General features: G+C 50.8%; 2 protein-coding genes across 8 annotated transcripts in view; both read right to left on the bottom strand.

Moving 5' to 3' along the window:
* The window catches only part of USP48 (ubiquitin specific peptidase 48), a 30,494-nt gene extending 8,421 nt beyond the window's left edge, over positions 1–22,073 (bottom strand). For 2 of the 7 annotated variants that reach the window (XM_075171953.1, XM_075171955.1), the window contains exons 1-18: positions 21,837–22,018; positions 20,895–21,015; positions 20,491–20,647; positions 19,496–19,623; positions 18,207–18,331; positions 17,526–17,634; positions 16,135–16,268; positions 15,849–15,931; positions 15,368–15,547; positions 15,062–15,184; positions 12,880–13,005; positions 10,638–10,787; positions 7,846–8,046; positions 6,274–6,388; positions 6,000–6,130; positions 4,550–4,621; positions 1,359–1,483; positions 1,078–1,200 (exon numbers count right to left, since the gene is read on the bottom strand). In XM_075171953.1, the coding sequence (XP_075028054.1) occupies positions 1,078–1,200; positions 1,359–1,483; positions 4,550–4,621; positions 6,000–6,130; positions 6,274–6,388; positions 7,846–8,046; positions 10,638–10,787; positions 12,880–13,005; positions 15,062–15,184; positions 15,368–15,547; positions 15,849–15,931; positions 16,135–16,268; positions 17,526–17,634; positions 18,207–18,331; positions 19,496–19,623; positions 20,491–20,647; positions 20,895–21,015; positions 21,837–21,970 (2,337 nt within the window). In that variant the 5' untranslated portion in view covers positions 21,971–22,018. Of the gene's footprint in view, positions 1–1,077; positions 1,201–1,358; positions 1,484–4,549; positions 4,622–5,999; positions 6,131–6,273; positions 6,389–7,845; positions 8,047–10,637; positions 10,788–12,879; positions 13,006–15,061; positions 15,185–15,367; positions 15,548–15,848; positions 15,932–16,134; positions 16,269–17,525; positions 17,635–18,206; positions 18,332–19,495; positions 19,624–20,490; positions 20,685–20,894; positions 21,022–21,836 lie in introns of those variants that run through there. The other 5 variants (XM_075171956.1, XM_075171957.1, XM_075171954.1 and 2 more) reach the window with 4 other exon arrangements.
* Positions 22,074–23,516: 1,443 nt separating this feature from the next.
* HSPG2 (heparan sulfate proteoglycan 2) overlaps positions 23,517–24,618 on the bottom strand; it is a 58,972-nt gene continuing 57,870 nt past the window's right edge. Inside the window, 1 exon segment of the mRNA XM_075171916.1 lies at positions 23,517–23,989. Coding sequence (XP_075028017.1) covers positions 23,826–23,989 — 164 coding nt within the window. The 3' untranslated portion in view covers positions 23,517–23,825.

The following is a 24,618-nucleotide window of genomic DNA, read 5'->3' as shown; positions in this document are numbered from 1 at the left end:
CCCCGAACCTCAACTGTTTTGGATCAGGAAAACTCACAAAGCTCGAGGGAGAGATCCTCATCTTCTTTTATCATGCTCACTTGGGAAATTCAAAGAGAGCGGAGGACGTAGCCTCGCTGCCTGGAGAGACCCTCATATTTCGAGCTGACCATGGCGACTCCAGCTACAAAAGCAGACCCAACCAGGCACTACCCTTAAATACCGCCGGTAGGACGTGGCAGCTCTCCAGCTCAGCGCAGAGCGTTTCCCATCTCAACCCTTTTGGGGCTCCCCGGTTCTCAGAGACGGATCCGTGTTGACCTCAATATTTACTCGCGGCTGGAGAAGGCACCCGAGAGCAGCAGGCTGCCCTCACGCGTAGGAGCGACCGAGGCAGACACCTGCCAAAGCAGCTTGGCAGGATCTACGAGTCAATCGTTAATCAGCGCCGCGAGACATCCAGGAGCCAAGGCGCGGAGCCAACAGCTTGTGCCATTTCTTTTCAGCCGCCTCGAAGCCCCAAGAAAGTCCTGGAGAGCTGCGTGCTTGTACCGGGGAGAAGCCGGTACGAGAGGTCTTGCACGACCATTGCTCCTATTTGCGAGGCTTTAGCATTTAGGGAAGCTCCCCCTGAGCTCTCGGGATGTAGGAGGATGCCGGAGCATGCGCGAATTTTGTCCGACCAGCACCAAAAGCCTGGCCCGCACGGGAAGGCAGACGGAGGGTGGTGGAGAGCTGCTTCCACCGTTTCGGCCCTTCTAGGGACGGATGTAACCACAGCAGCAATATCGTCGCTGCTTATCTAGCTGACTGCGGGCCAGCGACAGCTATGTTGGCACACGAGCCATTCTCGTTTATCTTTAGCAGGGCTTTGCGCCAGCACAGCTAATCGGGGGAAATCACACCTCGGCACAACACAGGCGTAAGCTCCGCCGGCACAGGCTTCCCAGCGCAGGCACGGTCTCACTTGGACCGCGCGAATGATTATTAGGCAGTCTGTCTCGCAGGTGAAATAAAATTTTTTAGGAGAGGGATAAAAGCTAATAAAAACCTCCCCCAAGCCCTGCTTCGTTCCCTGTGCTGCCCTTCTTCCCATACCTGAGGCCAGCTGCCCAAGCAAGGTCTGCATTTATCGTGAAACAGGTTCTGGAGAGAAGTCTTCTGCTCGCTGGCCATCATCTTATGCAGAGCTTCGTTCTCCTCCCCTTCGCGCTCCAAAATCTGCATGAAACAGTTAATTACAGCACTGCTTCAGTTCCTAGCCGCTATTAAAAGGTGACATTACTTTCCTCCACTGCGCTGGGTCGTGTTAAAAAGAAAACCAGAAATATGACCATGTATTTACAGTCAACAAAAGGGTAACGTTATTTGGCCAATACCTTGCACTGGGAACAGCACTCTTTGTTATTTGGGAATTCAGGGGCCTTTGGAAAATATTGCTTGAGTTTCTCCCAGGCTTCCTTCGAAACCACCCTCCGTTCGTTTTCGGATATGCACAGGTCACCTGCAGAGAGAGAGCCAAGAAAAGGGCTTTGCTCCTGACGCGCTCAGCGATGTTTTGCAGCCCTAACTAGATTTAAGAGATTACAGGGTATAAATGTGGGGGAAGATATTCACGCACTTATCAGCCAACACCATGTCAGCAAAAAAGAGCGCAACCAATACACAAAGTCACCTTCAACTTCTTTATCATTTCCTTGTTTAGACAGGAAAAAAAAATAATGTGACTTTAATTCCTAAAAATGTCCTTTAGATTTCAAAGCTCATGAACCCAAGCAGCTGATCAAATACAAGCGGCAGTCAAAAGATGCTTGAAAAAGCAAGGGCAAGCCAAAGAGGGCGCAGGGCTACCGTCTTCTGATCTTGGCTACCCATAGCTACATTTTTATGGCGACTCCATTTACCAAGCTGCAGACTAACCCCGTGCCCCCTGAAACAGGAGCCAGGGGCTTTCCGCACCCTTGAAAGACAAAATCACCTCTGTACCACCTCAGATGGCTTCACGTGCCCTATCCAAGCACCTCAAAATCTGGAAAGGACAGATTTTGCACCCTAGATCTGCTCTAAGGAATAACCGGGGTGGGAAGATACGAAGCAAGATTTACCAGCTCTCCCCCAGACAACTTGCCTGCTGTATCATTTACCCTGATGCTCAAACAGATCAAAAAAGATCTGTTTAGATCTTAAACCAAGAACGGTTTAGCATGAGGCATTTGTCCTTGTCATTTTAGCGACAGAAGTAGCAGAAAGGTCACGCTCACGCATTTGGACGCCACGTGTACGCGTGACGACACGCGCTCCGGCGCACAAACAAGGCTTGGAAAAAGCGGAGAAGGCGAGGGCTCGGGGATCCAACCAGCCACCCGCTTGCAGGCTTGACGATCGCCAAGAGGAAAACACAACCGCATCTCCCTACGAGACAGCAGCTGGGAAGTCAAGGCACGGCTGTGCTACACGCAGTCGCAGCGAGAAATAAGAGGAACAGTCGTTGCAACACCAAGATGCAAACCAGATTTCGCTGCGGCATGGGAATATTCATGCCTCAACGTGGATTTCACCACTAAGAGGGAAGCAAAACAGCAACTGTGAAGTCGCGGCGCTGAGCGGTGTCCAGCAAAGGGCACGGTACCTTATTATCTGCTTTTCTATAGCCTGAAGAGCTCCAGAAAGAAGACAGGGAGAAAAGGCTCCCTCCTCCCCACCCTCCGGTAGCTCTTTAACATTACAAGCAGCTCCTCAGGCCCATGGACCCGTTGGCTTTCCTCGCTCCAGCCAAGCCTGGATTTCTGCCAGCCCCGAAGGGAAAAAATAGCAACGCTCCCCTCCTGCTTTTCCTCTAATAAACAAAGGTCGGGCTGGACTGCTTCGATGCAGCACTTGGCCACTTGTTCTTCATCAAACACGACCGAGCGGCCCAGCTTTACCATATGAGGAGGCAGGACCAGGCTGCTTTCCAGAGCCAGTAAGTATGGGGGAAAAAAAAAACAACGAGCTTGTACAAATAAGTGCCTTGACACCGCATGATTAATGAAAACAGATTAATATGCTCTTGAGCGAAAGAGGTGGAAAAATCAGATCTGGGTGCGCGGGGAACAAGTGCTTTGCCATCTGGAAGAAGATGATCCTAACCGCTGCTGACCCTGTTTCCCCCTCCCACTGTCCAGGGACATGTTTTGGGCACGGACATCAAAGAAATCTTAACTTAGTATCTGGAAAAAATTATTCGCTGGGGTCGGGCAGCTACTGGAGAGCGAGAAATTGCAGCAAAGATGCAAAGGGACTTCTTAAGGGAACGCCCGGATGGCATTTCTGGAGGCCAGCCAGACCTCACGGATAAAGCGCTGGCTTTTCCAGAGCCTACCATGAAGGCAGGAACTTCCTCCACAGCGAAATTAAGGCTGCATGACCAAGACTACAGATTTGCTGATACACTCCAGAGGAAAATTTTAAAGGTGGAAAGGTTGTTTTCCATGAGTAATCGGAGGTTAACTCAAGACGATGAAATCTGACCTGCCAGCGGCCCCCATATTTAATATTATTTATTCTGATATGACCCAAAGTCACAAATCAACTAGCGATTTACCATAATATTTTCAAAAGCCTATTGGCCTATTTTTATCATGTCTGGCTACATTAAGTGTTTCATCATCACGCTGCATGCTTTTATTTAACAGCAGCAGCCTCGCGGCAATGGGAAATACGGCGTTAAAGGCTCTGAAAAACAGCTAACGCCGTGACAAAGTGCTTAAACACTCTGCTTTAAAATGAGGCTTTATCAAGCCATTACTCTACATCCTTGATTAGCCTTGATGACAGGAGGTGTGTTGCTAATTTATGGCATTTTTCTTTCTTACTAGGAACAAGATCGAGTATCCCTGGCAGGGAAATTGATGCCTCCAAACAGGAGCTTACTGGAACAGAGTTATGTCTGGAAGCGACAAGCTAAAAAAGTGAGATTTAAACAACAGGGTAGCCAAGGATGTAGCTAATGAAGCATCACTTAGCAAAACAACTAACATCGGGTCAAAACCTTATGTAAATGGACACCAAAGCACAGCAGGTTGGTAAATCGATATCCTTAGCGGTCCCAGCCGCCCGCAGATAAGCCCATGTTTCTACAGTTGTTAGGTAAGTGCTCAGGTTTTAATGTAAACCGAGAGAATAAACGGATACTCTCAGCTCCCACCTTGACTGATTTACACCATCTGTTTTGCTCCCGATACTTTCAGAGCTTCCAAGTGGCTGCAGATCCTTGGTGCTGCCCTCACTCCATCACGTCGCTTCGTTAGCGAGAGGAAGAGATGCTTGCTTCCGCAGCCCAGCACTTCCCGCAGCATCCAAGCATCTCTGCGTTTACACCCCTTTCACTGCCTTACAAAACTTGGACTGCAACGTGAGAGCGCTCGCAAATAAAAGCTTGGAGTGTCAAGAAACACCAGGCAAATGAGAATTAAGCATTTTTCCAGTAACTACTCATGTTGGCCTTAGATGGAGCAAAGGCTACGAGGTTAATGTCTTGAGCAGTGGGCAACAACAGATATATTCAGCTCCATCCCCCGTAGAGACTTACCATGTGGGCAAACGATGTCTTCATTAAAATTTAACTCCTCTTCCTCCTCTCTCTTCTCTTCATTTGATTCATCTAATTAAAAAAACCACACAAAACCAAAACAAAACAAGAAGATTGCACAGCGTTCCTCTCCCAAGGAAAGGAAAAATGTTTGGGGGAAAGGAGCATGGTTGCCTTTCAAATTGCGGCAAAACCCTTAACCCAAGGGAAACTTTGGAAGGAAATTTGTTATTCTCAAATGTCTTGGCCTCTGGGCAGGCGGGATTACAGCCTACAGGCCACATAGGAGTGCTTTGAAGTGCGTGGAGCACAAGCCAGTCCTTTGTGAGATTACAAAGGATGCATTTGTTACAGCTAAAACACCACAGGGGTTCAATGCTCCCAAAGATCTCGGAGTTTAACCTAAACACAAGTCTAGCGCAGGGAGCAGAAACCTTCCTGGCAAAATATTAGTCCGCTCTTTGCCTTGAGGATGCTGATCTAAAGCAGATGCTGCCTGACAAACTAAGGGGGAGCCTGCCAGGGGTTTGACAAGCCCCACATTAATGTATAAATTATAGTTAAGAACCATAGCTCCATAGACAGAAGCGCTGGCCACTGAATCGGAGCATCATAAACACAATAATGCGTTAGTAAGAGTTTCTAACGACCTGCCCAACGAGCAAGTTGGCTTCAAGCTGGGAGTTGCAACCTGTTGTGAAACCAAGGTCACCACCGAGGAACGAGTGGTAACTCAGCGGAGAAGTACCCTTTTCTCAATGAATGCTCCACCGGCAGCGCCAGCTTACAGATATTATCAGGAGGGCTGCGGTATCTGGTGTTCTCGGAGCCTTCAACAAGCCCAAGATCAATGCCATTAGCGGATCATCTCCACTTTCATTCAAAAAAGCTTCTTGCCCTCAGTTCTGAAACAAAAAGCTCAACAAAATATCCAGTTTCCAACGGTTTAAAGAGCAGAAGGCAAATAAAAAACCCCATCTATCCTCACAGACTCATGATACAGGCATAGAAGAGCGTCCAATTCATGATTTTTTTTTTTCTTAGGCTGTGTTTTACCAGAGCTGCTTTACCAGCTGTGCTGTTTCATCTATAGACCTTCGCAATAAACATCTTCATCCCTTCCCCAAGGTAATTTCCATGTTTCTTCCTCTCCTGTGCTCTCTCATTCAGATAAAAGCGGATCAAAAGATCATGTGTCTGGAGCGGTAATTTGACACAGCTTTGTAAAACGACTTACTACCTCATCTTCTTCTCTGGGTACGAAGATCACCCAGCAGTTTTGAAGCTTATCAAATAAAAAGCTCCTTAAATAAAGGAGCTTTTTATTTGATTTATTATCCTTCCCTCCCTACTCATACAAGGGAAGCTAAACAGCTACAGGAACACCTGACGTGTCTTTTATTAGGAGGTATCAGTCAGAGCTGGTGGCTCTCTACAGCAGTAGAACTACCTTTGTTTTGTGCATTTCCATTCATTTTTCCATTACTGTGCTCTGCGTCTTCGTCTTGCTCATTTAATTGCTCCAGAGCCAACTGACGCCAGCTCCGCAAGGACGCCTTTCCAACCCAAAACCCGTCATTCCTGCAGAGAGAGAACAGCGTTGGCAACGCAAATGACAACTCCGTTCTTCTTTGGAGCCCAAACAGTAAAATCTTTAGGAAAAAGCTATTTAAGCACTTCTGAAAAATCTCTGACAACGTTTGAGAGCGTCGGGACTTACGCACCCCTTGACTGTTATCTTCAGCAAGTTCGTAACGGTTTTGTAGTCTTCGTTTAACTGGTTTTTCAGTCGCAGGATTCGACACCTTTCTACCACGCAGTCCTTGCAAAGTGCTTTGACTGGGGTGGGGGGAAGAAGAAAACACAATTTATTGCAGACGTAGCTGAGCTGCTCGCTGGTTTGAACGCGCTCAGACAGGTATGTACCAACTATCCTGCTTTGTGACCGGAGATTTCACGTGTAAATGAGGAGGTGCCTGGGGTTACTGCCAGATCAGGCCACATTTGAAGCTTAAATAAGCGTAAAATGCTTCAGATAAGGTGCGATCTGTTCCGCTAGCTTCACAGCTCTCCGCTGCTGGTATCAACAGTTTGCAATTACAGCTGCGAGCCAGGTCACGCCAACACACAGCCATGGCAGTCAAAAGGCACGATAGTTTAGGCATATGCAAGGAAAAAAACCTGTATCATGGTACTTTGCAAGCTAAACCCAGGGAAAAAAACCCTCCTGCAAAGCTACACTGGACCAACAGGAGCAGAAACCCTACAACTGGGCATATATTTCCATTTGGGAGCAAGAGGGTCGCACCCAGGGAAGCGAGTCGGAGAACACAGCGCATCAGATCGATTCCTCCCAGTCGTACTCAACGAAAAAACCTACAGGCGATCTTCCAGTTGACTAATAAACCTTGGCCTGGTTTGGTTTTGGTTGTTTTTTTTTTTTCTTTTGTTGGTGGGTTTTGTTTTGTTTTGTTTTTACTACAAAGGCTGCCTGTGTCACAGCAGTTTCTGCTGGTTGCGTTTCTTCCCTATAAGCTCCTAGCAGGAGCTGAGCTAATTTGGTCTCAGTGGGAGTTATTGAGCTCCTTTATAAACGAAACTAAGCCTGGGGCTTGATTAAGGGATGTCCAAAGACTGTAGGGACTGAGCTGACCCCAAAAATCAAAATGCATGACAGATGTGTGCAAGGCAAGCACATAAGCTAACAGGTATGTGCCTCCCTCGGATGAGGCGGCTCGGGACAGGCTAGAGGTGAAAGACAGTAAATGATTTTCTTGGCCCGCACACATCTGTGCTGCTCCGGAGCGCAGGCTGCTGGCAAGAGGCAGCACAGATCCGCACGCTCCACGAAACGCTGCCTACGCAGGATCTGTAGGTGCTGCAGGCACGGAAAAATCGTTTTCAAGAGTCTGGGGGGTTGCATGTGCAAGTTTTGTTATTTTCTAGAATCAACTTCATAAAACCATCCAAGTATTACATTTTCTAACCTAAATGCACCACTGCTTTCTCCGAAATTCCTCCATGCGCAGCTCTTCCTAGACAAAGCAGAACTCCGGTCTGAAACAGACCCTGCAATCAGGCTAACTGTATTTGTTTGAATGCTAATGTAATTAAGCGATGTTAAAAAAATCACCCGGAAATAACAGCACAGCACAGCACAAAAGCTATGCACAGAAATAAAGTTACGATGATAAAGGATGGCTCAAAACGGGGCTGGGACCAGAACAAGGCTCTAAAACACGTTCAGCACATGAGAATGTGACTTGGAGAGGGCGTTTTCTAGCCCGACACCTTACCGTTCAGCCGGGGCCCTCCTCCGTATCTGCTGTAGAAGTCGTCAGCCACATACTCCGATATCCTCTTCATAATGGATATTTTATCCGGATGGAGTTTGCCGTGTGAGCACAGGTAGGCCGTGTTATCTATAGGTTTTGGAGGAGTAGACTCATCCAGCCATTTCTGCAGCCATTCGAGAGAGATGAAGTCGTACGGGGAACCTGGGAGGGGGAAAAACACGAAGAGAAACAAGCCCGTACGTGTCAGCTAACACACAATACAGCAGATGGTATTTTATAATCACTCTGATATTCAACGGTACTTTTAAAAATTAACAGGCTATCGCTGTTGATTAAATCTCCGCGTTACAAGTTTTCAAACATCTGATACAGCTTCCCTCGTCCAATTCTCCTCTCCGTATCGCAGATTTAGAAGACAGGAGCTACGTGAAATTAGGATATGCAAGAACAAATGGTCATTTCGAATTCAAGCAATCAATATGAAACAGCAGAGCACTCCAGGGAGGAAAGGGAGTGCTTTCAGAGTGCTAAACCGTTAGGGGCTTATTGGAGAGTAGTCAAGGTAAGGGGAAGGTTTTCCTACTGTCCATCGAGGGACAAATATAATATTTAAATTATGGTCATACATTAAAGGCTCTTTCTATAACAGGGCGAGCTCATCAGGGTAAATTGAAAAACAAAAGGCAACGATAGCAAAGAGACAAGGTCAGCGTTCGCCCCGTCCCTTCTGTGCCCAAAATTTCAGTGTTATTCTGGGCTGCTCTTACAACTCTGGGTGAGAAACACTCACACATTTTAAGATTTAGAGTGCAAACGGTTACTTCCTCAATTTTTTTAGCGTGAGTGTGATTTTTTTTTTGAAACAGAGCAGCAGCCTTGCCCTTGTTTGCTAAAGGAGAAACACCTCGCACAAAGCCAAGGTTCAGGAGCGGGTCAGCGTCTGTATGAGCAGTGAAATAGCTTTGGGTGAAACCCCTGTATCTCGATACCGAGACCCAGTATTGACGCGGAAACCCTTCTGCGAGATGGTTGGGAAATTAAGAGGAAATTAAACCCGTTCTGCTGATGTGAAGAGGGCAGCTCTGAAACTGAGGGGAAACGTAACCGTTAGTTACATTTATCAAACGAACACAAATCCTTAATGTTTCATACCAAGGAGCAACAGAGAAGCTACAGGAAAATACTTGTCTTCCAGTTTGCACTGGATCTTTGTGAAACCGGGCTTCAAACCCTCTCTCCTCTGCAGGATAAATCAGCAGTATTTTCATCTTACGCAACGCCATCAGAGATACGCAGCCATGACCTCCAGAGAATTGCAACGCTGTCAGAAATGGTTTGCTAGTTTGGGATGAAAGCTGCCTGCCTGTGAAAGTACGTTTTTCTGGGGCAGGCTACACAAAGCTGGCAGAAAATGTGTCTGCACAGCTGCAGAGAGAATCCCGAGCTCCTGCGGGATCGGACCCAGAGCAGCTCTGGGATAACGCTGCCTCCAGCTGCGCTAGCAAGCTGCTGTGCCCAGGACGTGCCCAGCAGCAGGTAGTGCGTGCCCTCAGGGCAGTGCTTCGGGTCCCGCCATCTTCAAATTGGGGCAGAGGAGCTTTATCTGCACTTGTAAAAAACACCTTTTTGAGATTTATTCCTCTGTCGTGTTAGAAATGCCAAGAGCAAACTACTCTGTTTCTGCTAAGGGGGAGAGAAAACACAGCGGAGTTGCGCTTGCTGCTCCTTTTTAATGGTGACTCACGGCAGATTCATACCTCCACCACAACTTTGATTTAACGGTGATATTTTAACACCGCTCAGGCTTGCGGGGATTCAGCAAGATGAGCTGCGACACACTCATGTTCGTGAGTTAAGCGCCCGTTGTCTGCAAACTCGGGTTCATAAATTGAAGAGGCAGACATTTATGGGAGCCGGGGAGTCTGCTGTTCGGCTACTCCAGTCTCGCTGCTGGTTCTGAGCAGTGAGCAAGGAATATTAAAAACTAAAAATCAAATTGTCTAACAGGCTACACAATTAAACTCATTTTAAAGTCTTTAATTACAAACGTCCTGGAGTTTTTAGGAGTCGTGCGTAGTGGAGAGAAATTCCCCACGCTGGATGGACAGAGCCAAGTGCCCCTACGCTTGTTTTGAGGGAGACGGGAGAGAAAAACAAGGCCAGGGGAATAAAAATCCTTGTGCTCAGACATGCTAAGGCGACAAGACGCAAGGAGTAGTAGGAAAGGATTAACCCCCGTCGCTCATCAGACAGACTGCGAAGCTTAGATACAGGGCTTCGAAGCACTGGTGGGGATGAATCAAATAATTTTCTGCTGGAGGCCAGGCATTCTCGTACCCTGTTACCTGCCGATTAATTTGCATCAACAGCTCCCAAACTTGACGTGAGTTGGTGATTTGAGACCAGCCAGTTATTCTGCCTTGATGCTACTAACCGCTAACGAGACGAGCTGCTCACCGGGCAGAAGAAAACAGTCACGATGCATGGAAGCACACAGACTGATGGGGAAGGAGCAAGAGGGAATTAGAGACGCCAGAGGCCATTAGAATGAGCAAAAAAAAAAAAAAAAGGAGAAAAATAGGTTAAGGGAGAAAAACAAGAGAGGGAAAGCAAATCCTAAGCATGCACACAGCAACAACAGAGAGCGATTGCTCTCCTCTTCCGAGCGGGCTGCAGCTAATGCCTTCCAGCGAAGCGTTCAGGCCACAGAAGCGAGTTGTGGGTTAGTTACAAAAACATTACTGATCTTAACAACGGTCTACTACAAAATACTACCACAATATCTTACAGACCAGCTTCAGCGGGTAACCTTTTGTAGAGCTTCTTCACCTCTTCGTGTTTGGTTTTGCCTCTGGCCACGCTCTCTTTGCGCATCTCGGCCATTTCGTTGCACCACTCCTCAAACTTGCAGTTATCGCGCTCTACCAGCTCCTGCAGAAAAGCTGTTGGGAAAGAAGAAAAAGCAGTCATTTCAAGGAAAAATGCCAATTATGTTAATTATCCCTGCGATCGGTTATCTGGGGATAACAAGCAAGCCTAAAAATTCCCCCACGCAGCTACCGACATACGAGGTCTTTCCGAAAGCCAAGCGCATGGACGTTGCTCTCTCCAATATTTATGGTTGTAGATGATTAAATACAACTTTCCTGCGCAATACAACGGCGCCCAAGAAAATAATTTACTCGGGGTTGGTTGCTGCGTTAAGAGAAATCCTTTGCTTGCTAACAAGCCTACGCCGAGCGCTGGCAGTCACGCGAAGTGCAACGGGGTTTGGCGAGAGGCTGCAGAGCCGGAGCACGGCAGGACGCTTTGCTGCCTGCTTCAGTCCCTCCCCGCTATTCCTCTCGCTCCAGCCGTTTCGCTGCCTCCCAGCGAGAGCAGCTCCTCTGTGCTGCCAAGGACCCGTCGTTCCCAGGGCAGAAGCAAGAGCTTCTCACCCTACGGATACACCTGAAGCCTGTCCCGACGTGCAGCCCCACGGGTACGCGAGATCTCAGCGAGAGGGGTCGAGCACGTTGCAAACCCAAGGGCAAAAAGCGCTCAGGAGATGGGAGATAAGCCGGGGCAGATCCTGGTGTCAACGGAAAGGTGAGGGAAATGGGAATTTTTGCTGTCGCCGATGGAAAAAACCCAAACAAATCAAACCTCAGCAGGGGAAAAAAGACGACAAAGCACTTCCCTCGCAGGGCTGGTGTAAGGGAGGAGGAAAGCACTGCTTATCTGAAGCCTTTTCCTATTCAGCAGTATTTTGAAGAGCTAAAATATTTCCAGAAAGGTTAACGCTTGTGCAGCCAGAGAGCACAATATCCACCTTGAGAGAACACACTGTATTAAAAAACAACCAGCTTGACCCCCTTGAGGTCAGAGCCAAGTTATGTCTCTCCACCGTCCCGAAAAAGCCGCTTTTAACAGCATCAAAGCAAAATGCCTCAAATTTACAGTTGCATGAAACCTCCCCGCAACCGCAGGGCTCGACTGCTGCCCTTCGCTCCCTGTTCCCTGGCAGGCTTCCACGTGAAACAAAGGCAACCGCGGGGCTGCGCAGGAATTCGGAGCTGGGTGGAGAGGTTTTTGCCGAGTTATTGTTTTGAGCAGAGGGGTAGGAGGAAAGGGAGCGCAAGAGAGTTCAGGAAAGAGCCTGAAAATCTGAGGCAGGAATTAGCACCAATACCCAAAGCTGTGTGGCTCGGAGGGTGGGTTTTAGTGGTGGTGGGGCTGGAAAAGGTTTGGTGCTGTTATTAGGGGGGGGAAAAGCTGTACGATTTACCCCCTCCGCATCCAGATAACCTGAACAAACAGCAGAGGTCCAGAGGGGACATGCCACCTCCGCTGTCCCCGCTTCGCAAAAGAGGGAAGAAGGTAGAACACACCTCCATCCCCATCAGCACCAGGGGCCTAATTAATATTTCTAATCGAGTAGCAGGCAAACGCGAAGCATCATTAAATCCACAGGCCAAACCTACAGGGATTTCTGCCACCCCCAGTAATTCTAAAGCAAGACACGAACGCGCTCACACAAAACTCCTGTTAAGGGCTTGCATCCTCTTATTTTCATGCCGTTTTTTCTCAATATGGCAAAGATTAAGCACTCGCAGAAGAAACCTGACATCTGTCAGGATTATTCACCTCCAGCACAGTATGTGCGCTGCCAATGACATCTAACCACGCTGTTCTCTTTTCGCCTTTAGGAACCTGAGTGGTTCCTGCGGGATCCCAGCTGCGAATCCCAAGGCTCCCGCCGCCGCACATGGCTCCCAGCGGAATGATCTCCTCCTAAACCCTTCCCATCTCATCTCGCTGGTTAAGATAGCGAGGTCTGAGCGGGCACAGGGGTTGGATCATCAGGCTGATATTATTTAAGTGCTAGGAAAGCCCAGGGGTTTCGCTGGTCACGACACCGAGTTGCCATACGGCACCTTTGGGGGCTCCCGGACAGCGGCCACAAAAGGGGCTTTGAGCAGAACCCTGACTCCTGGCCCGCCTGGAGCATCACAAGCCGAGATGGAGAGGCCAGGAGAGCCAAAGCTCACTTACCTGGTACTTCCACTGTCAGAGATTTCTCCCGGGTTTGCAGCCTGTATACCAGCATGTAAGCATTGCGCGAGCAGTGAGTCCCTTTCCCACACTTAGGTTTACGAGTCTGGGATTTAGAAGGTTCCGCTGTGGTACAGAAGGCAAAACATAATAAACACACAAGCTCGCTTACCGATTCTCCATTATCGGGACGAGTTTGCCACCTAGCCGGCTTCCCTCTCCCCACTGCGCTCTGCCAGGCCTCTTTTTGCCAAGCACTGGGCTTGGCACGAGCCAAAATTGTATCCCAAAAGCAAGACCCAAATCCCTCCAGCATTTCTGGAGGCAGGGTAATTCAAAGGGACTAAAATTAGGAGCCTGCTCTGAACCACCCTCTACAAAAGCCTTTCTTCTCTCCCCAATTAAACCTCACCGAGCCAAAAGTAGCTCTTACAAAAACATCCTTTCTCCCCTCTGCCTCTTGTTCTGGTGTCCTGACACCAAAGAACAGTCAAATCCTCAGGGAAGAAAATCTTATTTACAGGTGATTGCGTATGTGAAAAAACACGCGCCCTTCTGTTGGGCAACAAAGCTTTTAGGGAGCGAACAGCCACGGAAACGGTCATTTCAGAGCAGCTGGTGGCGCGATGTAAACTCGTGTTGCAAGAGTTGCCGTTCCCAGACAGGCTGCCAGGCAAGGGAAAAACACTTCTCTACAGCTGCAGCTTCAAAAATCAACCCGTTTCTTTTATTTAAAAAATATAAAGGAACAACCCTCCATAGGTCAAACTCTAAATGGAACATTGAAATATTAAGAAAAGGGTCCGTCTTTCTCAAATTCTGGAAAAATTCACATGCCTCTCCCACCACACCATCCAGGGGACTTCCTAGATGCTCTTTATTTGCATTTTCTCCAAATATTTTCTAAATTGTTCCCATCTGCGCGGCCAGGCCACAGGACTCTTCCTACAGCAGACCTCTGCTTTACGTTACCAACCTTCTCCCGCTGTCGCATGCATTTGTAACAAAGAAAAGTCTCGGTTTCGCTTGGGGTAGGCAAATAACATCAGCACTTGATAAAAATATTAAGATTCCCAGCCTACAGAGGCTTCTAAACACGTTTGATTTATATTCTTCAAGCAGCCTTGTATTTCAGCAAGAATACTTACTTGTGGTTAAGCATAAACCCTTACAAGATCGAGGCCACAGCGGTTTATTTGCATCTTGTTTTGCTACGCTGGGTAACTTGGGAGGTTAAAAAGAAAGGCTGCGAAGCTCTTATTTCCTTTTGGGGCTTATTTTTCTATCTTACACCACTAGATGTCTAGCCAGCTTCACAATTTGGTTGCAAGCAAGCCGTAGTCAAACATTAACAGGATGACAAAGCTGCGCCGGTGGCAGCGTTTATATACATCGTGATGAAATGCAAGAAGGTGTTTACTAGCACGAGAGCTGAAAATAAAGGGGCATCGTGCAGATGCGTGCACGGAAGGAAATGGGAGAGGGAGGCTAACGCCTCACGCCTGCTCGAGGGCGTGCTCAGGCTGACGCGGCTTTACAACAATCTAAGGGAGCAAATACATCCGAGGGTGTCTTTTCATTAAGTTGTTATTTAAGGACGCTTTAAAAGAAAGGCAACATTTCATCAAGTCTAATTGCAGCAAAGCACGAGCGTCCTGGTGGGCCAGTGTTTCTGGGAACGGATTGCTTGTGTTATAAGTGAAATTTCTGGCATTAACTTCCCCGTTTCCCGATACTGCAAAGCATCCTGCGCTAAGGAACACTGAGCGACTGCAAATCCGAGCACTCAAAATGCCAATTTAATGCTGAACCACTCCTATATATCGACTGCAGACTGAGAAACCCGCAGGTCCAGCCTCAGCCTGAGCTCTCTAAGAAATCAAGACCCTGTCCTGTCCCGGGAACACGGTTACCTGGGGCAGCACCAGGACACCGGCACAAGATGAGCCGACAACGGTAGAACAGAGGGGAGCAAAGGAGAAGTAAGAAGTGAAAAGTAAAAAGGCAGTTTTGGCTTCCAAGCCATTATTTGGATTAAGATTTTCTACGGAGATTCTTTACTGCCTCCAAGTAAAACACCTCAGTGGAAATAAAAACATAACGTGTTAAGGAAACTGAAAGTAATCTCGTTATCTGTTTCTAAGCCTCCTTTTGCACACCGGCCAAGGAAGCGGCAACTTGCCTGTTTCATCCCGATAGGCAACGGCTGCCCGAGTTATCAGCATCTTATCTGCCACGCGGCAGGCAAGAGAAATACTAGAGTAGAGGAACCGATCACGAGGTGTGCGTAAACACTCACACGGGGCTGAAACGAAGAAAATCTGGCTGCAATTAACAGAACTGCCGTTTCACACGTTATTCCCAAGATGTGACAGCACGCGTAGGAGCCCTTTTGTTTTAAGAGTAATAGGGCCTCCACGTATTCAGCCTCCGTGTTTTTGGTGAAAAGAGTTATTTTAAAAGGGCACTCACAACTTAAAGGTTTTACCTAGATCTTCCTCAATCCCCAACTGCAGTTTCTTCCCCTCCATCTTTTCTATGTCTTCGTCATTAAACTTGTACCACTCGCCCGTCTGCGGATCCTTCACGTGGGCGATGTAGTGCCCGGAGTACGCGCTCACGCCGCGGTGTATGAGGACAGCGCTAAGTTCATACACGTAGACGCCGTCTGGAAGGAAAGCGACAATTATGTAGTACTCTGGATGAAACAGCACAAATCTTTTCTTTCCTAGCATTTAATGTTTTTGCAAGGCAGTGGACAAAGACTGCACTTGAACTCGCATCTCTCCAAGACCTCGCTAAGTAGGTTGTGGCTTCCACAACCTGCTTAGCGAGGCGGTTATTTGAAACGCGGGCTTCAAACAACTCTTGACATAATTTTCCCTCAAAAAGGGGATTCAGAGGAGATCTCCTCTCGTCTGCCGAGGGGCGGTGGGTAAAGTTAACGAAACACAGCGCACAAAACTCACTTTTTTGTTCCATAAAAGGCTCCATGTCAAGCAGTTCAGAGAAGCCGATGTAGGTGTTGAGCTTTTTCTTATGGCCGGTTTGTCTGTGCGGAGGCAAAGCTTCGGTTCAGGGGATAGCAATAACAGTTCCCATCTCAAAGTAAGTCCCCTTGAAACCCACCGAGCATCCCCAGAGAAGCTCACGCACGCACTCAACCCTCAGCCTCTCAAATCAGTGCAGAAAGAGCGGAGCAGACGACTTTCCAAAGAGCTTCCACGCAACCCAGCTCTCCAGCGAGAGGCTTACCTGTCAAACACGAAACGCATCAGCTGCAGGTTGAGCGTGCAGGGAAGACTTAGCAGCCTGATCTTCCTCGTGGCATTCTGCTTACTCTGACAAGTTTCGCAAAAATAACGATTGTCCCCTTCTAATTTTTCTTCCTGAGCGGGGAGGGGAGGCAGAAAGAAAGGTCTTGAGAACAGGTTACCACTGAAAAGTCAACCAGTCCAAGCTACTCAACAGCTGGAGACTGAAAAGCACGGCAGTTATTTTAACCATTTAAGTCTCTACCCAGCTGCTTTCCAAAATAACCTCTTGGTTAAAAATGCACGCTAATAAATGCGCTTTACGGCATGGCCATAGTAGGCTGCTCTCGCTTTAAGGAAAGTTTTAGGCCGAATCACGCCCTGTCCTCAGGTCGCTTACAAGACTGTCAGGTTTGCTCTCCACTTGACTGAGTTGGTTCATACTGAGGGCTACGGAAAAAGAAAATAATTAAATCGCCCTTTTACGAGCTCACATGGACCAAGTTAATGTAAAGCCACATTTTAGCCTGGAAACTACAATCCTCTTGTGCTGGGCCACACAAACATCACCGTGTAAGAGTCATTGCCTACGCCTAAGTAGATCCAATGGCAGGATTAGGCCAGAGGAGAACTCCAACTGCCCTAAACAAGGTCACCGGGTTGTTTCATTTGAAGGAGGAGCAGACAAACTCGAAGTTCACCATTTACACAAACCAGTCTTTTTTCATAGCAGACCTTCCCGCAAGCAGAGCAACCGGTTTGCTGAGCGCATCAGCAAAGCCGCTGCCCAACACCCAGACAGCTCAGGTACAGAGTCACGTTTCAGGTTAGTTATGCCCTAAATATTTTCAGTTGAATCCACACCTCGAACCTTTAACATGCCGGGATCTTAACTTAAGATCTAGGCAAATTTTCAAGTCGAATTAAGAGCACTTGCAGCTGCTCCCACAGCTATTCCCGGCCCTCCCTAGTATTTTTGAGAGCGGGGAATGTCTCCTGTTGCTATGCAGATAAGCACCGACATAGAAAACACAAAAAGCAGCCATTCTCCCGGTGCCATCCATGACAAAGCACGCAGGGACTTTTTGTCAGACTTTGGGGACTTTTTCTCAACTTTGCTGGGAAAGTATTTTAACTAAACATGTGACTTTCAAGTGCTTTTTAAGGCCATAACATGCGCATGTGCTACGCTCTGGCCCGGAGCCGCTCCTTGCTCGCATGACTCAATCCTCATTTTCTGGGTCCGTAGAAAAAGACATTTCCTTTTGGATGCGTCTCACTGAGACAACTCGGTCGCTTTGCTCCGATAACAACCTCAAAGATGTTAATTGAAGGAAGGAATGAAAACACCTTGCTAAGAATAGCAGGACTCAAAAACCAAGGAGCTCGTACCTTAAGAAATTCCGTTATACAGTCTGTCAACTGCTTGTGCCCTTGGATGTTTAACTCCAGCTCGTAAAATTTAGACACGAGTTTGGACTCCCTGCCACACTGGTTGCAGCTAGGATTAAAAAAAAAAGACAAAACCACATGAGGACAGTTCACTGGTCCATGTGTCTGAACTCCCCAGCCACTAGTAAACTACTTCTTGAGCTATAAAACCAGGAGAAAAAGTTGTTTAGGTCAGAATTAATGTGGTTCACGCCTCTACACCACGAACACACTGCAGAAAGGTGGTAACAGGATAACGGTATCTACCAGGAATACCAAGAGCACTTGCTTACAACTCACATACACCATTTTATATCATTTTTGAGGTGAAATCCACAGCTCAGAGAACGCAAGAATGAAAATACGACACCCAAGTACTCTATTTTCTGGCTGCAGGACTTTACGTTCCATTAACTCACTTGCAGGTTTAACTGGCAAATTTTCATTAAGGGATTAAAAGCAGCTGGAAAACTGCATGCGCACGGAATCAGGAAACCTAAAAGCTAAAAACCTCTTACAAAATGTTTCAGCAGAAGCTTACCTGCCTGCTCCAGCTGTTAAGAGGGATCTTTCCCCCCCTCAACTTCTTTTAAAATGTTTAAATATTTACAGAAAGGTTCTTCCCAAAGACCAAATACTTACACGGTGACATAGGCGTACTCTCCACAGAATTGCTTTTGCACAATGTTTCGAACATTTGGGTTTTTTTGTTTGGATAAAGTATCTTCCAGCAGTGACATGAACAGCTTAGAAAACTCCTGGGCATCCTAGAAGAGAAAGCCAAGTCCGTTAACAATACGCCACAGCACAAAGCGCAATCACAACCTTGTCGCTAATTTACTGCAAATTACCCGGAGCCCTACACACAGGCTGCACGGAGGCTCCGGCGTGCACTGAATAAAAAAAAAGACCAGTCGGGAGAACTAAAGAAAAAGAGGAATTTGCCTAAAAGGAGCGCGAGGCCCCCAGCGTGAGACCACGGCATGAGTTAACCTGGCTCCCAGCCAGCCGCGCCGGGTGGTTTGACTTCTGCCCCGTTCCTCGCAGGGCTCTGGAAGAAAAAAAAAAAACCTCCTGCAGAGCTTTCTGTCCCATTAATGCTCATTTTTCAAAGCTCAGCACGCAATTCAAGCTGCCCCTGCTTGCATTATAGGTGAGAACAAAAATAAAAAAAAAAACCAAAAATGAGAAGCTGCCCCGTGGATTCGTCCCCTCCTGCAAGGCTTGTGAGAGCTTCCCCACACCCATCTCAGGGCCTTCCTCTCCCATCCTTGCTCTCCTTTGCTCTCCTCTTCCAAAAACAAACGGGCTTTGGCCTCTCCCAGCTGTCTTTTAGTATCACCGGTCGGTAGCGACCGCTTCCTTCCCCTCCTGCATCCTCCTGAGGAAACGCACGCCGGCGCTCGGGCTCTTCCCCCAACAATCTCCTTCTCACCTCTCAAAGCGTATTTTCAAGCCGTGCCCTTCTCCTCAGCTCTCCTCAGCTTCGGCGACAGCCCCACAGGACCCGTCTGCGGCACCCACCCCTCTCTAACCGCGCTTTCCCTGCCCCACACGCTCGTGTTGGACCTTGGCTGGCTCTCGGTGACCCGACCAAATGTCTTCTTGCCCTGCGAGGGCCCTTCAACCCCCACTGAACTACCCACCGCCAAATATTTCCCTGCCCTGGGGGGAGCAGCCCATAAAGCACCTGCGAAAAGGACCCTCACGGTGTCGATCAGGCGCTAACAGCACTTCCCATCCCCATCCCATCGCTCCCTGGGCTCCTCCCGATCTCCCACAAGGATGGGAAGGGCCCTGAGCACCGCTTCTCCCTTTGTGTTTGTAGCGAGCAGCAGATCCTGGCTCAGAGATGCTAAAATAACACAAAAGGGCGGTTTCACGCCGCTTTAGAGAAGATAATTTACTCGAGGGGCGCGCCTCAAACCTACCTGCTGCTGTCCTGTGTCCAAGCCCAGCGCTTTGACGAAGGCGGAGGGATCGATGTATCGCCTTTTGCTGTTCTGCAGCAAGGCGAACAAGTACTGGAGGTGTTCACAAATGGTCTGAGGCTCATAGTCTATCGAAAACAACAAGTTGCGCGAGTTACAGCAAGTAATTCAAGGCAAGAGAGAAGCGTTACAAGTAATTGGCTTGTTCTTTCTTTGTAAAGGTAAATTTAATGGTTAGAAACGATATGGTTTTTAAAGCTGTTTTAAACGATCACGAGAAGCGAAGCGGTTCAGATCAGCGATGACAGTGAAGTCCCATATCTAAGTCTAAATATCATAGAACCATTTAAGTTGGAAAAAACCCTTAAGATCATCGAGTCCAACCGTAAATATCCTACAGGGCCTAGCACAGGCTGCGAGCGAAGAGTTTAAGCAGCGTGCGCCGATTACCCAGTAGCAACAGCTTCTCGCTAAATGGCGAGACATCATTTAAAAATACCATAAAAACAGGAACAGAAGAAATCAGGCAGCTGCCCTGACCTGCAGGGCCCCTATAGCGCCATACCATACATAAAGGTACGTCACCCGAGGCCACTGCGTCCACTGTGCGGGCAAGTGGCAGCCTCATTCGTACCAGGGACCTAAATTTTTCCCCTCCCGTAGGATGAGTGCAGCTCCACGGTAGCGCAGTTCAGTCCCAACCCATGTGCTTCCACCCCCAGCACCATCATTAAGCTGGGAACCAGTTTGGGAAGCAGCCCGGCAAGAAACAAACCCAAACCTGGATTTTTCAACCAGATCGGATCGCTCCGATTTAAGAAATAACTCAGGTAAAGGGCGGTTTGCTCCTAAAAGCCGGGTGAAGGACTCAAAAAGAGCTGAGTGGAGATCGGACAGGTGGTTGTAGCTTCACCCATCAATTCTCCCGATAAACGTTATGCCAAAGCCGACGCCAGTGTGTAAAATTTTAGGAGAAAATGAGCAAAACCACCCACCTTTGTCTTTCAGGACGCTTTCTCCAGCCGCATACTCGCTGCAGGTGCTGGGACACAAGTAGAGGGCTTGTCGGAGCTCCAAGTTAAGAAACCACATCTGCAAGAAAGTGTTCACGTAGCACGTGGCGCCGAGGTTCGTTAAGCCCACGAACGCGTTCTGGCGTAAGAGAGAAAGCAACAGTCGTCACTCGCCTCTGCGGAGGAGCAAGCAGAAATCCAGCAGTTGGGGCGGCCGCCTTACGGCTGTTTGTCAGGAAAACGCCGCTCCGGCATTGTACAAACAGCCGCATCCCAAACTCCCTGGCTACAGGGGGACACGAGGTGTCACCTCCCCTCGTCCCCATCTTCCCCTGGGGACCGGGAAGGGCAGGGGATGCTTTTTTGAGGGGTCAAGGTGGGGTTACCTTCTTGCGGCGCTCGCAGTTGGGGTCGTCGATGTTGTGGAAGCTGTTCTCGTCTATCTCGCCCAGCCAGACGTGCTCCCCGATGCCCACCAGGCAGTTGGGGTTCCCCCGGCAGTTCCTCCTGTAGAACCAGCACCCACCCCAACTGTCACCCCCGCGGAAGGGACGCTGTTGTCCCTTTGAGGGGGGGGGAGGGTGACCATGGACAATGAGGGAAACAAAGGGGACCCCATAATGCTAAACACAGTGAGCGGGGTGGGACAGGGGTCCCCCACACCCCCTAAAAATGGTGGTTAGAGAAGAATGAGGAGAACCCAAGGAATGGAGAACTAAAGTGGGGAAAAATTGGGGGACCCCAGGGAAGAGTACAGGACCCAGGGAAGGTTCCCTACATCTGGGGAGCCAGGCAGGGAGAGGGGTCCCCCACAATGCTGGGGGGGGTCCCCTATATCTGAGAAACCAGGCAGGGAGAGGGGTCCCCCACAACCCCGAGGGGGGTTCCCTATATCTGAGAAGCCAGGCAGGGAGAGGGGTCCCCCACAACCCGGGGGTCCCCTATATCTGAGAAGCCAGGCAGGCAGAGGCCCCCCCCCGCCCCAACCCTGGGGAATGGGGGTCCCAAAGAAAGGAATGTGGGGGGTGTCCCAAAAAAAGGGAATGTAGGAGGGGTCCCCATCGACCCTGAGGGACCCAGAAAGGGCGGGGTGCTTCCCCAACCTCATGGCAGGGAGGAGGAACACGGGGTCCCCCCCAGACCCGGGGGTGAGGGCCCCAGAAAAGGGAATGGGGGAGCCCCCAGACCCCGACCACGGGGTGGGGGGGTGGGGAGGTTTGGGGTCCCCTGCAGCCCTGAGGCACCAGGTTTGGGGCGGGGAGGAGGCAGAGGGCCGCCCCGGGAGGAGAGAGGGCCCGGGGGTGAGGAGTGGGGGGGCCCGGCGGTACCGGCAGGCGCCGCGCTGGCAGGGCTCCAGCCCGACGCGGTAGGCCGCTTCGATGTGCTCCTGCGCCACCGCCTCGGGCGGCACCGTCTCGGTCCAACGCCACGCCGCCTTCTCCAGCTGCAACCGCGGCGCCATCGCCGCCACCGCACCCCGCCTCCGGCCCGGGCCTGCCCCGGCCCCGGCCCCGGCCCCGGCCCCGGCCCCGGCCCGGTCCCGCCCGGCCCCTCCCGCCGCCGCCGCCGCCGCCGTCAGGGCCGGTGACGCCACGCGCGCGACGGCTGACGGGCGCGAGGCGCTGACGGTAACGGGCTGCGACACGCGACGAGCCTGGGGGCGGGGCCTGCGCGCGCCGCGGGAGGAGGCTCCACCCGCCCCGGCCCCGGCAGCCGAGCCCGGGCCCGTGGGTGCGAGGCCCCGGCGCCGGGGCCCTGCCCGCCGCACCCGTACCGCCCGTACCGCCCGTACCATACCGCCCCGCGCCCCCGCACCACGCCCCCGGAGCCCTATACCATCCCCCCCATACCATAACCCCCCGAACCCCCATACCCCGTAGCCCCCATACCATACCTCCCCTGAATCCTCACACTATACCCCTCCGGACCCCCATATCATACCCCCACTATACCCCTCCTATGCCATACCCTCTATATCATACCCCCCCAGATCCTCATACCCCCCCACCCTCATACCATACCCCACCATACTATACCCCCCCTGCACCCCAATACCATAACCCTTCCATACCATACCCCCCCTGGACCGCCACACCATAATCCCCCCTGCATCCCGCCACCCATACCATACCCCCCCATACCCTCCCCATACGATACTCCCCCATACTATACCCCCCGGACCCCCATACCATACTCCCCTATACCCCCCCACACCATAACCCCTATACCCATACCCTTTGCCGCACTCCTATACCATACCCTCCCACCCTCCATACCATACTCCCCCCATACTATACCCCCTCTGGATCCCCATACCATACACCCCCCATACCATACACCCCCTGGACCCCTATACCATACCCCCACATACCCCCCCATACCTACACCTGCTCATACCCATCCCATACTATACCCCCCCATACTATACCCCCCCCAGACCCCCATACCATACCCTCCCATACCCCGCCCATACCATACCCCCCCATACCATACCCCCCAATACCCATACCATCCCCCCCCATACCTATACCCACCCATACCCCCCCTATACCATACCCCCCCCATACTCTACCCCCCCCCGGACCCCCATACCATACTCCCCAATACCCATACTATACCCCCCCATACCATACCCCCCCCACCATACCCCCCCATACCTATACCCACCTATACCCCCCCATACCATACCCCCCCCATACCATACGCTCCCTGGACCCCCATACCATACCCCTCCATACCTATATACCTACCCATACCCCCCCCATACCATATCCCCACCATACTATACCCCCCCTGGGACCCCCATACCATACCCCTCCATACCTATATACCTACCCATACCCCCCCCATACCATATCCCCACCATACTATACCCCCCCTGGGACCCCCATACCATACACCCCCATGTCCCCCCCATACCATACGCCCCCATACCCATACCATACCCCCCCATACCATACCTCCCCATACCCCCCCCCGGCGCAGCCCCCCCAAACACGGCACCTGCGCTGGTTCTCTCTCCTTTAATAGCCGTCCCCGCGGGGGGTCCCCCCCAGCACCCCGATTGTCCCTTGCGCCCCCACCCCACCACCACCCCGGGGGGCACCCGGGCGGCCCGGCCGCCCCGGCACAGTTTCGGGGGGCCGGTGTGTTTGTGTGTGGGTGGGGGGGTGTAAACATTTTTGGGGGTCCCGGCCCCCCCCCCCCCGGAGTCACCCCGGGGCAGCGAAGCACCGTTACCTCTCGTCTTTTTTTTTTTTTTTGGAAAAAGAATAAAATTGGCTAAATTCCCCCCAAAATATATTTGGGGGGAGGGGTTAGGAGGGGCAGGGGGGGGCGGGGGAGCCCCCCACCGCGCCGTGCCGCAGGTCGATGGGGTGCCGGGGGGCCCCGGCGGGTGCCAGCGCCAGCGCCCGCAGGCACCCGGTGACGCCGGAGGTGAACTTGCCGGCCGTCAGGCTGCGGGGGTCCGGGGCGCCGCCTGCGGGGGGCACACGGGGGGACACGGGGGGACACGGGGGGACATGTGGGTGGGGGGCACCTGCTGGGCTCGCCTGGTGTCCTCTCCTGTGTGCCCTGCCCATGTCCATCCCGTGTCCCATCCTGGGCTCTGTCCCGCATCCCATCACGTGTGCCCTTCCCATGTCCATCCCATGTCCATCCCATGCCCACTCCTGTGTCCCATCCCATGTCCCACCCCTTACCATGTCCCACCCCATGTCCCCTCCCGTGTCCTGTCCTGGGTCCCATCAAAGTCCCATCGTGTAACCCTTCTCGTGACCCATCCCATGTCCCACCATGTCCCACCCTGTGTCATGTCCCATGTCCACCCCACGTCCCACCCTGTGTCCCACCCTGTTGTCCCATCCCGTGTCCATCCCATGTCCACCCCACGTCCCACCCTGTGTCCCACCCTGTTGTCCCATCCCGTGTCCATCCCATGTCCACTCCATGTCCCACTCCATGTCCCACCCCATGTCCCACCCTGTGTCATATCTCATATCCATCCCATGTCCACCCCACGTCCCACCCCATGTCCATCCCATGTCCATCCCATGTCCACTCCATGTCCCACCCTGTGTCCCATCCCATGTCCATCCCATGTCCACT

The sequence above is a fragment of the Calonectris borealis genome, chromosome 23, assembly GCF_964195595.1.
Source record: "Calonectris borealis chromosome 23, bCalBor7.hap1.2, whole genome shotgun sequence".
Classification (NCBI taxonomy): domain Eukaryota; kingdom Metazoa; phylum Chordata; class Aves; order Procellariiformes; family Procellariidae; genus Calonectris; species Calonectris borealis.
The sequence above is the reverse complement of the archived record's forward strand: the minus strand, read 5'-3'. Positions and strand labels throughout refer to the sequence as shown.